We start from the raw sequence: 16,790 nt of genomic DNA, 5'->3' as shown, positions 1-16,790 counted from the left end.
AATGTGCCAATAAACCTATGGGCGACATTTTCGTTTAGATGACATTTTACTGTCGCCTAAACGTTTTACCCAGCAAAATACAGGCAAGCTGAGGAGTTTTCGATCTAAGATTTAATATTTGGAAAATTTACATTGAGAAATCTCAGCGATTTTTAGCCAACCAAATTCAGAGCTTTGAAAAAAAGCCCGTAATAATACTCAATTTTCAGCGTGCCGATAATCTAGTCGGCGACACCAATAATAAAGGTGAATTTCTAAGCAATGAAGCTGTATATTTTGCTCCCGCTCAAATTCAAGCAAGCTAACATCCATATCTCCCTGCTATTAAAATTTCAGGTCTTAAAAATAAAAGACTGGGAAGGAAATTGCTTTTAACTAATTTATGCAACAATTATTACTCTTGTTTCGCAGATAAAAGCAGATAAGTTGGAGTTTCAAAGTTTAGCACTATTCCGGTCCAGGTTGGCCTGTCAAACTACATCCACGTTTTTCCTGTTATTCTTGCTTGCCAATCCTGCGTGGAGAGAAAGTAGAAAATGGCGGACCAAGCAAACAGCAAACTTGCTGTTGAAGTGTTGTTGAAGATGTCTTGATACTTGCTTGTTTTGCCTTAAATTTCATACAAAGCTTTAAAAATTCAGATTATTTTAATTAAACGCTTGTTTTAAATTGATGGTAAAAAGAATAACCAGAAGCGTCATGTTTTTTATTTAAAAACTGTCTTAAGTGTTGGCATAACTTTAGTCTCAAGGTCGACCATAAAATTCCAGCTAAGACAGGACCTAGTGGGGACCCCATTGCTACCCCGTCTGATTGTTTATACATAGTGTTATTGAACGAAAAATGGACCTGTTTTGTACAAAGTTCAAGGAGTTCTTTAAGCTCGTTTCTTGGGATATTAGTTTTCAATTCAATTCAATACGTAAAGTCGAAGAAAAGTTAAACCAACCAGCGGAACCACCAGCTAATGATGATACCATTGACCCAGAGAAAACTAAGAAAATTTATTTACCGTACCAAGGGAAGAAAGGAGAAACCTTGGTAAGATCCTTGAATAAAACATTAAAATCGGTAATAGTAAATGATCAAATCAAAACTCAAATAATATTTAAAAGTCAAAGGTTATCTTCAATGTTCAACGTCAAAGATAAAACAAAGAAAGAACACGAAAACAACGTAGTCTACAAGATCAACTGTCCCGACGAAAATTGTACAGAAACCTACATCGGCGAAACAGAGAGAAGGGTGTTTGAACGTGTTCTAGATCACCGTGGAAGAGATAAAAACTCCACTGTTTTCAAACATTCTATGCTGTCCGGTCATAAACCAATCACAATAGACGATGTTGAGTTAATTGCAAAAGGATTTAAAAGAAATGACACAAGAGAAATTACTGAATCATTTCTCATTATAGAACAAAAACCTACATTAAATATACAAAATCTATTTAAAACAATACAACTGTTCACGACGTAGTCTTTTTATTAACCTGTCATATACATCTTCAGTCCCATTTTATGCCATTATTACGATTTTACAACTCATACATAATAGTCTCTAGGTATTTATTTTTAACTGTTTTTAGCTTTTCGTTTTGTCTTTTTTCAAAACTGTTTTTATTGTAATTTTATTAGCCAATTATAGATTTGTTCTTAAAATGTTTTTTAAAATTTTTTCTTGTTGATAGAGTTTTACACTCTGAAGATGACCTCTTGTTGTGTAGGTCGAATATACAGTTTTTAAATAAAAAACATGACGCTTCTGGTTATTCTTTTTACCATTAAATTATTAGCCCAAGGAAATATCTTTTAAATTGATATTTTTTATTCTTGGAGATTTTTGGTTGGTAAAAATGGATGGAGATTTATAATTTTATCTTCGTGGTTTACTTCTCCAAAATGAAAAATTCCAAATATAAGGTAAGCAAAACATGGCTGTACAAAAGGACACCCTTGCCTTGGTTTGGACATATTAGATATTCAATCACACTTCCAGGTTTTTCCTTTCTACTTTGAGTTTGAGTGCTTTATTGAAGATGAGGAAGGGAAAAGAAAAAAAAATGTGCTGGCTTATCTTATTGTATTGTTGTTGTTGAAAGTTTGAGAAATTTCTACCAATCCAGACGATTTTAATCGAACAGTTCGACTACCAAACTAATCGAACTTTGTCAAACTTAAGCAAACGACAGAAGATGTTGCGATTAAATTCTTTAATGGAACTTTTCAAAAAAGTTGCTAAAACTTATAGACTGGATAAGGCTTCTTTCTTGCCGCCTGAGACATCCCTGAGCAAGGTTATAAATATTCCCTTAAAGCTTGATACTTCATTGGCTATATGGCACCTTAAAGCACTCTGTAGCCTTTATTTATCACTTTCAAGCTGAGAAATTTCACCGTTGAATTACAAAATCTCTTTTCAAGGATCAGTCAAAACTTAGTTTGCCAGTCACACTCCCAGGCATAGAGATTGTAGAGAAGGGCTTTTCTTAAATTACTGTTTTACTGAATTTGACAAAGTCCAATTAAGTTCGATTTCTTTAATCGAACTTAGGTGATCATCAAAAATATGTTCTGTTCGCGTCATAAAACATCTTCAAATCCAGTCGGTCGGTTGGTAGTTTATTTCATCGGGTTTTTAACATTTAGTAAATCCTGATATATCAAGTCGGCAATCAACAAAATCTTTTGCCGCCATCTTTGATTTGCCAAACTAAATCCAGTGAAATATGCGCGCGCATGCGTTAACCTTAAAAGCAGACCTTATTTTCGGCCCTCGGGGGTATCGACCCTACTGCGTCGCTTAATTTCGACTTGAAAATTTCAATATGGGTACAAAAAAAAATATCGAACGGGACTCAATGTGGGTTCAGTAAACAAAAACATATAGCGAATGACGATTCAAAGAAGTGCTTGGCTATCAAAAAATTATTCCGACTCTTCCGACTCAGGATTTATGTTTTGAAGGTGAGTCGGTCGGGCGACACAAACAGAACATATTATTGCAATAGTCGCCTTAATCAAACATTGTATTTTGAAGAATTTGTGAGTTATTCGATTAAAGTTCGACCACCGAAACTAAGTCGAACATTGATCGTACAACAAAGTTTGATTTAAGGTTGACAAAGTTTGATCAAAAATACCGTTCAATAGACTTTTTTGACATTCCATCCGCCATAATTGTATGCAAAAATACCGTCAACTTGTATAAGTTTCCCTTTCCTGCACTAAAGATTCCTCTGCCACTTTACTATTGAAATTAAAAGACAAGGACTTCGGGTAGTAGAAAAACATGTTTCAGAAAGTTAGTAAAACACAAGATTTTGCATACCTTTAGAAATAAACCTTTTCAAATCCCCTGCCGGCTATCCCGTAAAAATGGTGGAAAAAGTTCCGGAACAGGGGCAAGAATCTTAACGGAACGGGAAAGTTGACGGTAGAGGAACGAAAAAACCGTGGTGGGATTTGGTTAGAAAATATGCAAAACATGCAAGTTTACACAAAGACAACGAAGCATCTTATAAAAAGATATTAGTGCCAAAATACTTTTCGCTCCCTTTTTCATTCGGTTGCTTGTTCCTTTGTTCCTTCGTTCACTCGTTCGTTAGTTCGTTCACTCGTCTGTTCGCTTGTTCCTTTGTTTAACTTGACTTATCTTCGTTTGGCTAACTTTCATCATTAGGTAGGTCCGATCAGCATCAGCTTGTTAAATCTTTATTTGTTCTTTGTGCACTTGCTTTTACTTATTTTCTCTTTTTTCCCTTTTAAAATACAGAAACTAAAAGTTAAAAACTAGAGAACAAGAGATGGATGACTACTTGGCATGTGGCATGATATTCCTCTTGGCATTAGGGTGTTGCATAGCAACATTGTGCTTTGCAAGAAAGTGAGTTTCAACTATCTTTGTTGACAAAGGTCTGAGCTTTATTTGCTAGTATTATAGTTTAGGTTTAAAATGAAAAATAGTTGGTTATCTCTTTAAGATGGATCCCCACTGGTTGAGACTTAAATTTGCCATGATTGGTCTAAGTTTGTATTTTTGGTCACATGAAAGTACTCAATGGAAAAAAGTACATGATTAATTAGATAATTAGGGCGATTTAATGAGCCCCACTCTGCAGTAAATGATGACCAAAATATTGCATTAGTTTGCGCAAGCTACAACCTGGCCTGGGTAAAATAAAGTAAAAAATACATTTTCCATGTTCTCTATAAATTTCAAGTGACCATTTGGACCATTTTTCACTGAGTTATGCACATTTAAGCAGAAAGTTTAAAATGGTCAAACTCCGAAAAAAATTGAAATTTACTTAAGCAGACCTAACAGCCTCAATTTTCAAGCTACGGTAGTTAGATTTATAGGGAACATTGTATGATTATGAAAAACAATTGTCGAAAATTTCACGTTAAAAGATGACTTTGTTGGAAAGTGAAAAAAATCAACTGAGAAATTGGTGTTTGAAGTTTCTTACTTACAGTTTACAATCCAAACAGAAGCTACCAGTGAGGGTATGGTATTTTTGACCAAGTTTGAATTTGTAAACATTGGTTTGAATTTCATGTAGCCCAGAAAAAGGGACATAGACTCTGAATGTCCAATTTGCCGCTATATTTTAAAAGCTCAACATTTCACACTGTGTGTGCAAAATATGTATGAAGGACGAACAGCTGGAAACTGAAGTTTAAAAAATTCAAACTGAATCTATTTTTTTATTTTTGTATATAGTTGTTTTTAGGCTTAAAAAAGAAAATTTTGTTACTTTTTTACTTTCATTTTTCTCCCTATAAAAAAATCAAAATAGGCAATTGGAAAGTCATTTAGATATGGAAAAAGTCATTTCAATTTGTTTTATGTTACTGTTGCTTTTTTATGGAAAGTTATAGAATGACAAAACCCTCCACAGGGATTTTTCTAAGCACTTTTTTACTACTGTATACCGGCAAAAATACTCAATCCAAGATTGAGTTATGAAACTCAATCCGAAATATAAAAAAAATACAAGAAAAAAGTTTCAAAGCAGTTTTCTTAGAAACGCCGTTTTACGCCGGCCCTTATTGGCGTTATTTTTGGGCTCGTGTGTGGCGTGATTAAGGGCTGGTGTTAAAAGGACTGGCGTAAAATGGGCCAAAATCTTTCTATTTTTACTTAAGCGACATTAATGTTTTCACTTTTTGTTCTTGTTTAAAGCAATCTTGGACCAAATTTGGCCTTTTTATATTACTATGTAAAAATTGGCTCAATTAGAAAGAAAAGAAATAGAAACTCCCTGGGAAAATCAGGTTTCGATTTATCCCTGTTGACTAATTACGAAAAGTTTGATAGTCATAAAAATAGCTCTGTGTAAAGATTATTTTGATTATTATAAAGATTATTCTGGAAATTAAATGTTTAGAAAAAGATCGAAAATTAATAAGATCATAGTGTGAAAGAGGGTCTGATCCCCCTTCTTGGCATCCTTCCTATCTTGAAAAATTCTTATCCCCAAGGTTTTGGCACTTTTCAAGTTTGGAATATACTGAGTATATTCCTGCTTACCACACACACTAAATTTGCCTAAAACATAAGGAATTGGTTATAAATTGGGCCAACTTCTCATTTGATAGTTTAAGAAAACAGAAAATATCCACTCCTGACTAGAAAAAGTAATATTCATATCAACCCCCTATTTTGGTATCTCCCCTTCCTTGGGAAAATTTATCATGGCACTCTCAATTTTTGGCCATATTTTATGTGTTCTTATGAAATTGTCTTTCTAATCATATACGCTCTTTTCTTTCTGATTCTTATAGAAAATAAGAATATGAGTAGACCAAAAAGAAGGAAATTAGATCCAGTTGGATCCGCCAGAACATGGATCCAAAAGGGTGTGGACCCTCCTGGCTTTGAAAAGGTCTTCATTGACCCAAGTATAGGTATAAATTTAATACCATCAGAATTTATTACAAAGTCGATAAAGTTATAGCCAATACATGGCACAGAGGCCAGAGATAAGAACTATTAAGGCAGATATTTTCAATCACCGTCCACCTCTAGGCAAAATGCAAAAAATTAAAATTACAGGAAAATTGAACATAGAAATTATTCAGTCTCGCTAATATCATCAAGCTCGACTGAACAATTTTCGATATCATATTTTTCTTGTTGAATATTTCTTTAATACTCACACGTAGATTTAAGATGCAACAAGCCGTATATATATATAAAAGTTGCGAAGCGATCCAGAGCCTCCTCGATTCGCAAGTTGCAAGCAATTAAAAAATTTAAGACATACAAACACTGTATATTCAATGGCATTTGTGAAGTTTTACTTAATACATTCGCTGAAGTCTTTCCGAATATCTTATCATTCGCAAAAATTTTATAGTCCCTCTCTATAAAAATGACATCTGTAGATTCTCTCATTGATGAAAAATGAAGCTTCAACCGTTCTATTTTTCATCTTCTAGAATAAATAGCAAAAAGTTTAAAGAAACGAGAATATAAGAAAAGTAAGATGAAAACACTACAGTAACACATTTAGGGCATTTTAAATTTAAAAAAATAAAAAACAAACTGTACCCTTATAATCATAAAGGTTGGTGAGTCCAGTCAAAACACAGATTTGATCTGTAGCGTCACGCTTCACCTTCACAATAATTTCATAATTTAAAAAAAAAGTAATTTTGCATTATCATAATATACTAATAATGTTAAAAAAAGGAAAAAACTTCCAAAACAGGACAAAGCAATTTCATGTTCATAATTTCCAACAGATTGCAAGGAGGGAAAAAAATCTTATGGGAAACATTTTTGTAATCTGAAAGAATGCCCAAAGGGAAAAAACGTATGTGGAAGAAAACTTCAAGTTGACAACAAAAGTTTCCCATATTCTCGGGTACCTAATACCGTAAGTTGGTCTAATATCGACATGCCATAAAAAGGGTGTCGGAATTAGAGGAGGGATGTTGACATTAGACCAAGTTACGATAGCCGGGCGCAGGGTTCAGACAGACCTTCGAAAATAAAATTCCCTGAGTTTCCCTGAATTTTAATCAATTTTCGAAGGTTTTTTCCCTGAGAAATTCCTCATTTTAGCTATTTTTTCCCTGAGTATCAAGCAAACCATAAAAACTAAGCAGAGTCAAAAGAGATGTATCTTTAAACAAAAGGCACACAAATCAAATGGTAAACCTAAGGTAAAAATTAAAGCTACAAATACTGCATATGAATAAACACTTTAAAACTAAAAAAAACTTTTAAATCTGTTTTTTCCATTCATTCTTCAAAAAATAAAATTCCCTGAGTTTCCCTGAGCAGACTGGGAAAAAAAAATTTTGCCTGAGTTTCCCTGATTTTTCTGAAAAATTTCCAGGTTTTCCAGGTTTTCCAGGTTTTCCAGGGTCTGTCTGAACCCTGCGGGGGGTGGGGCTGCTAATTAATTTTTCCAAAATTTTCCAACCCCCTCTCGCTTATTAAATTTTGAGATTTCTTCCAACCCCCCTGCACCCTGCTTATTCCAAACCCCCGACTAACCGAGAGTATTAGACAAACGTGGAAGAAAATTTCCAAATTGACAGCTTTCCACATTTAAAACACAATTATATACCGTAAGATGGGGTAACTTGCATCAGTGGAGGCTAACATGCATAGCCCTGAAATAAATGACCTGGCTGGTCATTAAAATACAAAGTTAAATCAAAACAAAAATGGTAGAGTAGAGCTGTGAGCGGAGCTACGTAGTTGTATTTTAATAACCAGCCAGGTCATTAATTTGAGGGCTATGCATATTAGCCTCCACTGATGCAAGTTACCCAATCTCACAGTGTACCAAGTTCAAGACAGAAGTTATTTCCACATTTGTAAGGTATGCGAAAAAAAAGGAGAAAAGAGACTGTTTTAATCTAACGTTTCCAGTCCATCTAAAAAGAACGACAAATATCTATTAAAAAGCAACAAAAAACAAACCCTAACTAAAATCAAAGAACAACATATTTTGCCATCCACAACCCCGACCGAAAGTGACTGTACCACCCCTACAGATTCATTCATCATTTTTTGTAACAGGAATTAACTACATGTGGTTTAAAAGAACGCAAAATTATGCATGCGAATAAGTCTCTATTTGGGTGAGCTGGAAAGATTAGATGAACTAACTCATAAGCAACAAAGGTTTTCACATTTTAAACAGATATGTGGAGGAAAATTTTTATAGTTGACGACAAAAAAATTTTCATGTTTTACAAAAGGCATGTCAAAGAAAATTCAAAAGTTCATGGCAAAAGTTAAGAAAGTTTTCAAGTATGTTGACAGCAAAACTTTTCCACGTTCAAAATGCACAAAGAACATTTCAAAGTAGGTTCTGTAGAAGCTGGGTTCTGGGTTCACCTCGATTCAGCCGGTTTACCAGAATATAATGCTTGAATAACAGAATTAAAAAAGCAGACTTTTTAGCCCAAATTTCTTAGCCCTAGTGGGGAAAGTCGTGATCGCCTTGACATTTTTTTGACGCACACGATCGACGGATTGGTATTGGATAATTTGTAGCAGTGTGGGACTGTTCTGTTACAGTATTAATTTTTTAAACGTTATCGATATCGTTGATAAATGAATGATATTATATTATGCCTAAAACAATTTCTTTCGCAAAAATTAAGTGAAACTTTTAAAAGGTCTATAAAGAACGGAGTGAAACCCTAATTCAATATATTTCCTTCCCACAAAGCAGTGAAACTAAGTGAGGAAAAAGTCAACAAAATGTACTTCCCTATACAGATATAGATAATGATGATGATGGTACCATAAGTTGTGTTATACTTGTGTGTAGGTGGTGTTATAAATCCAAAACTATATCCACTATATATGGTGAATGAACCTGATGATATGATTTTTCCAAGTGATAATTGCAACACCAATAACAAAGACAGCAGAGCAATAAATTTACTAATCTGTAGAATTTTCAGTATAAGCTTCGAGGTCGATGAAAGTCTTCCAGGAAATTCTTTGAATGCAAAAAATTCAAAATGGATATACAAAAAGATCGAAACCATGACAACGAAATTATCATAACCAATCAGCTGTCTGATATAGTGGGGGCGGGAGGAAATGTACGGGAACGATGGAATATCTATTATGGAAATTGCCCTGACTCGGAGATTTTCGGCGCCGTAGAGTGGTTCCTTTTTTGGACGAAACCATCCTAAATACAATCTACCAAACCGATATTGAAACGACTCCTACCTGGATGAAAACAACCGGGATCTGAATAATAATCCACATTTAACAGATGGGAACTAAATTTTCGTTTTCGTCTTGCGCTCCCCTGGGTATATAGAATTTAAATGTACATGCACACTATAGCAAAACTGCTTCGCTCATGTATATTCGCTTCGCAAAAATTTGTGTATTGGCCTGTATTGGCACCAAAAATCTTGATTTTGTTCTCGTTTAAAGGAAGAAAATATTAAAATGTGTAAATTAGTTTTCTTAAAGAAATGATTTTCATTTTTTTCAAATTTTTAGGTTATGGCATAATAACAACTAAACCATTTTCCAAGCATGAGTTCTTGTTATGCTACCCAGGTGAGAAGATCACCATCGCCGAGGGAAGAAATAGGGAATCTTCTTATCCGGAGCACCTTTTCATATATTTTTTTTATGACTGATGCATGGTAAGTATTACTTGATCATTACTCTTTAGGATCTCAGAGGTTTAATGATCAATTGCAAGTAATCCTAAACTTGTTACTCTCACCTCACTGTGAAGCTTGTCATCCTTATTGAGTATAGTTTGTATGATTGTGTTATTAATAGATTAATATTAAATAATTTTGTTTTGGGGGTGGAAAATCTTTAATTTTTAGAATTACATACACAAACTAGTAAAAAGCAAATCATTTAAAAACCAATAAGAATTGAAACCAAAAATATTGAGCAATAAGTAATAGTTATCGCACGGTACCGAGTAGGCGAGGAAAATATAGAAAAATCTGAACGAGAAAAATATATCCCATATTGTACGAGTAAAAGTGTGATAACTGTTTTATCGTCAACTTGAAAAATATAATGTGTCTTTTTCTTTTTCTATGTTTTGTTTTTTTCTCTTTCTCTTCTGTTTTGATGAAATCGACATCAAAACACTCGAAAATATAGAATCGAATGATCATTAAAAATATAAAAACAATGTTTTTATAACTAGTGCGTGTATTGAAAGGAAAAAGAATACAATTAAGAGCATAGAATTGTACAAAATCTAATCTCTCGCTTACCAGACCTCTAAAGTTGAACGCGGTCTCGTATTTTTACGTGTAAAATATGAAATATGGCATTTATTGCTTCTCTCTTAGCCAATCAGATTGCTTATATTTTTCAAGTTGACGATAATGTAAATTATTGCAAACAATATCAAATATTTTTCTTATTGTACATGTCATAAATAATTGAAACAAAGTTTCTTTAGGCCTCTCAGGTGACTATTTGCTCTATGGCAACATAACATGCTTTTATTCACAGGATTTCAATCAATATATCATGTTGTGACCTTGTTTATTCTATTTGACAGCTATGATGCCACAAGATCTAAAAGGCTTGGTAATTTTGTGAACCATTCCAAATTTCACCCAAACTGTAATGCAAAACTGGTCGATGGGGTCATTTGTATCTTTGCTAACCAAGACTTATCAAAAGGCACGGAGCTGAGATACAACTACGGAGTTAACACTCTGATATAGAGAGTAAGAATTTAGCTATATTATTATTATTTTGCTTATGTGGATTAAATCTTTAGTCTTAATACCTGCAGGTTGATAGAATAATGCAAAGTAACAATAATTTTCTTGCTTTCATTGTCTGATATTGAAAGCTTTGAAAATATTTATGATTATTCTAGAATCTCAAACATGAGTGTGTGTCTAATAAAACAATGATTCAAGAAGATCTCTGATTGAGGGCCATTAAAATGTACGTTAAGATCGTCCATAAAACAGACAATTTTGTTTTAAAAAACACTTATACATTGGGTAGTTGGTTAATTTTAGCAGAGAAACATTTTAAACACGAAAAATATTTGAAAAGAAACCCAAGTTCACCAAAGCAATTTGGACAATGGATAAAAACCTTTAGAATATCAAGACAGTCAGCAGATATTTATAAAAACATTTTTAAGTTAATATATAAAGCTCCAAGACTTATAAATTGTCAAATGAGTATAAATTTATTAAGGAAAAACTATAGTTTACTTAGCGAATATTTTGAAACTACAGATTCTCTTTGGAAACATGACAGAAAGTGTAAATGTGAGATTTGTAGGTCTTATTTTAAGTAGGTTTAAAGCTGTCTAAAAAGCGCAAAAAAAAAACTTTTGTAAAAACATGTTATTTTGGAAAGTCTGATTTCATGAAAAAACAACTAATTTTTGATTTATAATTAACTCATATTTTACTTTTTGAATGAAGAAAGCCACTTATAGACCTGATATAAAAATTGGTATTAAAGGTTGTTCTAAGCGAAAAACCTTAATTGCTTATTGCTACAGCTTTGGCAATAAGTAATTAAGATTTTTTGCTATAGCTTTGGCAATATACAATTAAGATTTTTTGCTATAAGCTTTGGCAATATGCAATTAAGTTTTTTGCTATAGCTTTGGCAATATGTAATTAAGATTTTTGGACCTACCCCGGTGGAGGTCCTATAAATTAACCTTTGTCCGTTCGTCCGTTCGTTAGTTATTAGCTTTCCTCGTGATTGGCTTGTTAGTGATTTTTTGCACAAAGATGAACTCTATGAACCCTCGAATGTGACGGAGCCCGATTTAAAAAAAAAAATTTTTGGGCAAATTTGGGCTAAAAAACGGGTTTTTTGGACTTAGTGAAAAATTAAGTCGTTAATTTTTTCTGATTTTTTGCATGAAAGTAGGGTACCATCGTAGGTAAAAATTAGCTTAAGCAGATTTTTGCAAAAAGAATTTGTTGGCTCAAAAAACGCATGTTTATCTATAAGAATGACTATTAATAAGCATACATCAATGTTCTTAGTCAAATAACTCAATTTTTTTATGAGATGTTTTTTTTCTTAAGAGGGCTTACTTTTAAAGAATATGTGTGTTTCGACATGAAATTTTGGTTGCTTGGCGTGTTTTTATAGAAAAACTGGCCAAATTCGATATTTTATTATAAGCACATTATCAATTACTTAGGTATTAGCTTTTCTCGAGATTGGCTCTTTCATTCTTTACGATTTTTTGCACAAAGATGCATAACTATAAACCCTCGAATGTGACGGAGCCCGATTTTTGGAAAATAATTTTTGGGCAAATTTGGGCCAAAAAACAGCTAAAAAATGTGTTTTTTGGACTTTGTGAAAAATTGTATCATTAATTTTTTCTGATTTTCTGCAGGAAAGTAAGGTACCATCATAGGTAAAAGATGGTTCAAACAGATTTTTGCAAAAAAATTTTGTTGGCTCAAAAAACGCATGTTTATCTATGAGAATCACTATTAATAAGCATACATCAACGTTCTTAAAAATACTGAATTTTTTGACGAGATATGTTTTTTTGCTCTCGAACTCTTGAATATGAAAGAATATTTCAAGAGCATGAAATTTTGGTTTCTAAACGTATTTTTTTATAAGAAACAAACAACTAATTTTAATAGATCGTCACTATTTGTGTTCTGAATGATTGTTTAATGGTCACGCTTATGTAGATATCAATTATATATGTGTTAAATGCATAACCAGGTAGGTCCATAAAAGTATCACTTGTTTGCTATAGCTTTGGCAATATGCAATTAAGATTTTTGCTATAGCTTTGCCGTAAAAGTAATACTGAATTTGAACATAAAAACATGCAGAGATACTCGGAGTATATTCTTTTGCAAAGAACTGAAGTTAAAACCACTTTAAAAACAAGATTCCAATCAAACAACTTCTCTCTCATGTTCGTGAACTCAAAGATCCAAAATGTAAACAAAAAACATTCGATTTGTGCAAAAAGAGTTATTTTGCAATAGAATGTCTTCATTTAGAGCTCTATTTTATTCAAATTATTAAAAAAAAAAGAAGTCAGTTTTGTTATGAAAACACTTTTTTTCGACAAACTTCTATAGTTTCTGACAACTCTGAAGGCCATTTTGTCTTATCGCCTCCAATTTCTCGCCAAACTCCAACAGCACTCCATTGTAGCGGTTGGTTTGAAAAATCTCAAACCAGAAAAGACAATGACCCTCTACGGCAATGAATTCTGAAATTAGCCGTAGATATTGGGTTTGTGTACAGACAACGTTCTGTAAAATGCAAAGAAAGATAAAAACATAAGAGTAAAGATTGCGGCCAAAGTAGCGATATAAACTTTCAGATTAAAAACATTGTTGTAGGGCTGTATTTTTAGGAAGAAAACAGCTCTAAAACACTTGAAATTGAGCTTTTTTATCGCGGTTTTTCGTCCAACGACCATCTTTGTTTATGCAAAGGGCACCATTTTTAAAGGGACATTTTTCAAATAATTAATATGGTTAATAAACAATAGAGAAGTTTCTGATTCGCCAATTCATTTTCTTGCAATTTTTGACTAAGTCTGGGATGTTCTAAACGTTTTCGCCAACAAAAATCATAAAAAAAGAAATAAGTTAAACAAGTAAACACAGACTCTATCCGCCACGAAACATATTACCTTTTATAATATACAAACTATGTTATATCATAATAATATATTACTAACCGGTACCCAGCGTCGCACGCCGGTTTAGATGTTTGCTGAACGCATTTAAAGCCCTTTGGATGTTGGGAGGGTGGCTTAAACAAATGAAATCAAAATTAAAGGGAAGAATTCTCTTCAAAGTTTACTCTATCCCTCCCGGGTGACGTATCTTTTAACCATATTTTGAAAAAGATTTTTGTGGCAAAAATGATCAGAAAGCATAAAAAGTGCGTCATTTCCAAATTACACCATACCGGCGACCAGCGACGTCCGAGACGGCTCTGCAATTAGATTTTTTTCTCGCTTCGCTCGCGTTATATTTACCGTAGTTCTTGATGGTTAGGAAAACTTTGATGTCAAGATAAGCGGAGTGAAATAATAGACATGACACAAGATTCGTCGAAAAAAGGCAGCCCGGGGGGGGGGACTTATGCAAGATAAGGGTATGTGCCGTCCTTAAGGGTGCCTTTTTTGAAACATGGCAGTTTGAAAAATCGGAAAATCTAACTTCAGTCCCACTAAGAATCGGAAAAAATAGGAAAATTTCAACTTTTTGTCCCCAGAAAGATAGAAATTTGGTTAAATTAGTTCCAAAAAGTGAATTAAAATTCACACAATTTCCCTTGTTTCTTCTCCTCTTTATTCTGCTAAGGGTCCGAGGGGCAGGGCCGAAAGTCAGCTCGCAACCATAGTCCCCCCGGAAGGCAGCTAGGACACCAGACAAAAAAGAGTCATAGTGCAATTTTATGTTGCTTTTTATAAAATAACTTCGTCATAACTTCGATAACTTTTCTAATTCAACAATGACTTAGATTTACAGCAAAATAATTATCGACATAGATGTTTAAAGGTCCCTTTTTACGAAGAAAGAACTCTAGTTTTTACCGCCTTTTGAATGTATTTTTAATATTGCTGTTGTTCTAACAAACTTGTCTTGTGATTCTTATGTTTTATTTTATATTTGTTCTTTCTTTTAACAGATTCTGTTTAAAAGATCAAAATCAAAATCGTGTTTTGATATTAGAGTTTTACACATGGCAATACTCCTTCGTTGAGGCTTTCAAATGGCTAGAAAAATGATTACAGCTTTCTATATGCTTTAGAACAGCTCTCCTTCTCTTTCATGCGTTGTATCTTTTGTACACATATGTGTACAAGATAGTATCAGGCTTGGCTTTTTCTTTGTGAATGTGGGATAGCTATTTCTTTATAAGCGCTCTTCATGCTTTCTTTTAGATCTTTCTACGCTTCGAAACAAAAGAAAGTTGACTATATTGCTGCCCCTATTCCCGGAGATGGCGCCGAAAGTGAAGACGATCTTGACAATGGCACTCTTGATGAAAACTTTAGCATTCTTGAATGTGATTCTAAGTCTGATGTTTCTTCAAGCGAGACTGACGAAGAGGTCACCTTGAGTGAGTCTGATGAGTCCTCCGATCCTGATAGCTCCGATACCTCAGATATCGATGAAGTCTCTTCAAAATCTAAAAGTAAAGGAGCCCCATCCAAGAAAGCCAAGACAGCCAAAAAGATTTCTGCCAAAGAAAAAGCAAGTGCTTTCAATTGGACTGGTGGTGTATTTGAAAAGCCCGAAGGTTGTGATATTGACTTAGAAGATCTAAAACCCTTCAACTTATTTACTCCTCTATCCTCGCCAACAGAGTTTGTCAATCTCTTCTTAACAGACGACTTTTTAGAAGAGATCATTTTCCAAACCAATCTGTACAACACTCAGCGTTCAAATTCAGGATACAAGGTTGCTGTTAGACTTCCTGGTTCCACTGAACGAGCTAAAAGGAGAGTCGATCCAGTTACGAAAGAAGAGCTGAGAAAGGTCATCGGTATCATTTTGTACATGGGAATACCCAAATTACCAAACAGAAGGATGTACTGGAGTCCTTTTACCCGTGTCCCAATAATCGCTGATGCTATGACAAGAAATCGTTTTGAGGAAATCTTAGCAATACTTCACTTCAACGATAACGAGGAGATGCCAGATAGATCATCGCCTGATTACGACCGAATGTACAAATTGAGGCCACTAATCGATCATTTGAACAAGGCATTTCTAGAAGCAGTAATGCCTGAAACTTGCCAAGCAGTAGATGAGCAAATGGTACCATTCAAAGGCCATCACGGGGCGAAAATGTACATGCCGAAGAAGCCAGTAAAATGGGGCTACAAGATTTGGTCTCGAGCCGGTGTGTCTGGGTACGTTTACGAATTTGAAGTTTGTGGAGATCCCCGAGCCAAAGGACCTCCCCCTGACTTTGATGGGGATGAAATGGTATCATCGCATCGCCTTTCACCTAATTTCACTATCTGTGGTAAACAGTTACGTGATCTATCGTGAAGTTGGTGGTACAGGTTCGTTGCTTGATTTCTGGATGAATGTAGCAAGATCGTTCCTTCAAAGCAGCGTGATTTCAGACGAATCTGATGTTGATCTGGAACCTTTTGTCAAAAAGGTGCGATCCCTCAAAGCCAGCCAAGTCCCGAAAGATATTCGTCTAGACAGATATGATCACTGGCCACTACAGTTATCAACTCCCCAGCGTTGTAAAATCGAAAATTGTACACGTCGTTCACGCTTCTTTTGCACCAAGTGCCAAGTCTACCTTTGTGTTACTGGTACTGATTGCTTTTTGGACTTTCATGGTGTAGAACGAAGTGCAGTATAAACTTTCAACATACTTTATTCACATTTTTGACTGATTTTAGTATTTAGATGGTCTTAATCGACAACATGTTTTATGTCATAACTACATTATTTTATCTAGCCTTCTTTCAAACTTTGTTATTTTAGAGTTGCATGAACGAAAAACACAAAAAAAATCACCAACAAATTTCTAAGTCTTATTTTGACATTTCCCCCGAACGCCTGGAGTAGACATATGTGACCAAAAATTATCTCTTGAAGCAGATGAAAAATTGAGAAATCAATTGGTGAAATTGGTTCCTAGGGACCCTAGTAACCAGAAAATATAAATTTTATCACTTGGAACTTCCTAGATTAGGCTCAGGCGTTATAGGGTTAAGCGGCTAGTTTGAAACACGGGTCACGGAGCACAGAGTGACGGGGCAGCTCAGATCAAAGTAATTCAAACAGAAAATGTTTTAA

The 16,790-nt window shown here is 34.2% G+C and overlaps 1 protein-coding gene across 1 annotated transcript; it reads left to right on the top strand.

The window, feature by feature from the left end:
- The first annotated feature begins 843 nt into the window (after nt 1-843).
- Nucleotides 844-16,350, top strand: LOC136821613 (uncharacterized). Its single transcript, XM_067077829.1, has 4 exons — nt 844-1,041; nt 14,650-14,654; nt 14,906-15,917; nt 15,958-16,350. Exons 1-4 carry the CDS (start codon nt 844-846, stop codon nt 16,348-16,350), a joined length of 1,608 nt encoding a protein of 535 aa, XP_066933930.1.
- Nucleotides 16,351-16,790: the final 440 nt, after the last annotated feature.

Source organism: Clytia hemisphaerica, unplaced genomic scaffold (assembly GCF_902728285.1).
Source record: "Clytia hemisphaerica strain Z4C2 unplaced genomic scaffold, Clytia hemisphaerica genome assembly, whole genome shotgun sequence".
Lineage (NCBI taxonomy): Eukaryota > Metazoa > Cnidaria > Hydrozoa > Leptothecata > Clytiidae > Clytia > Clytia hemisphaerica.
The sequence above is the reverse complement of the archived record's forward strand: the minus strand, read 5'-3'. Positions and strand labels throughout refer to the sequence as shown.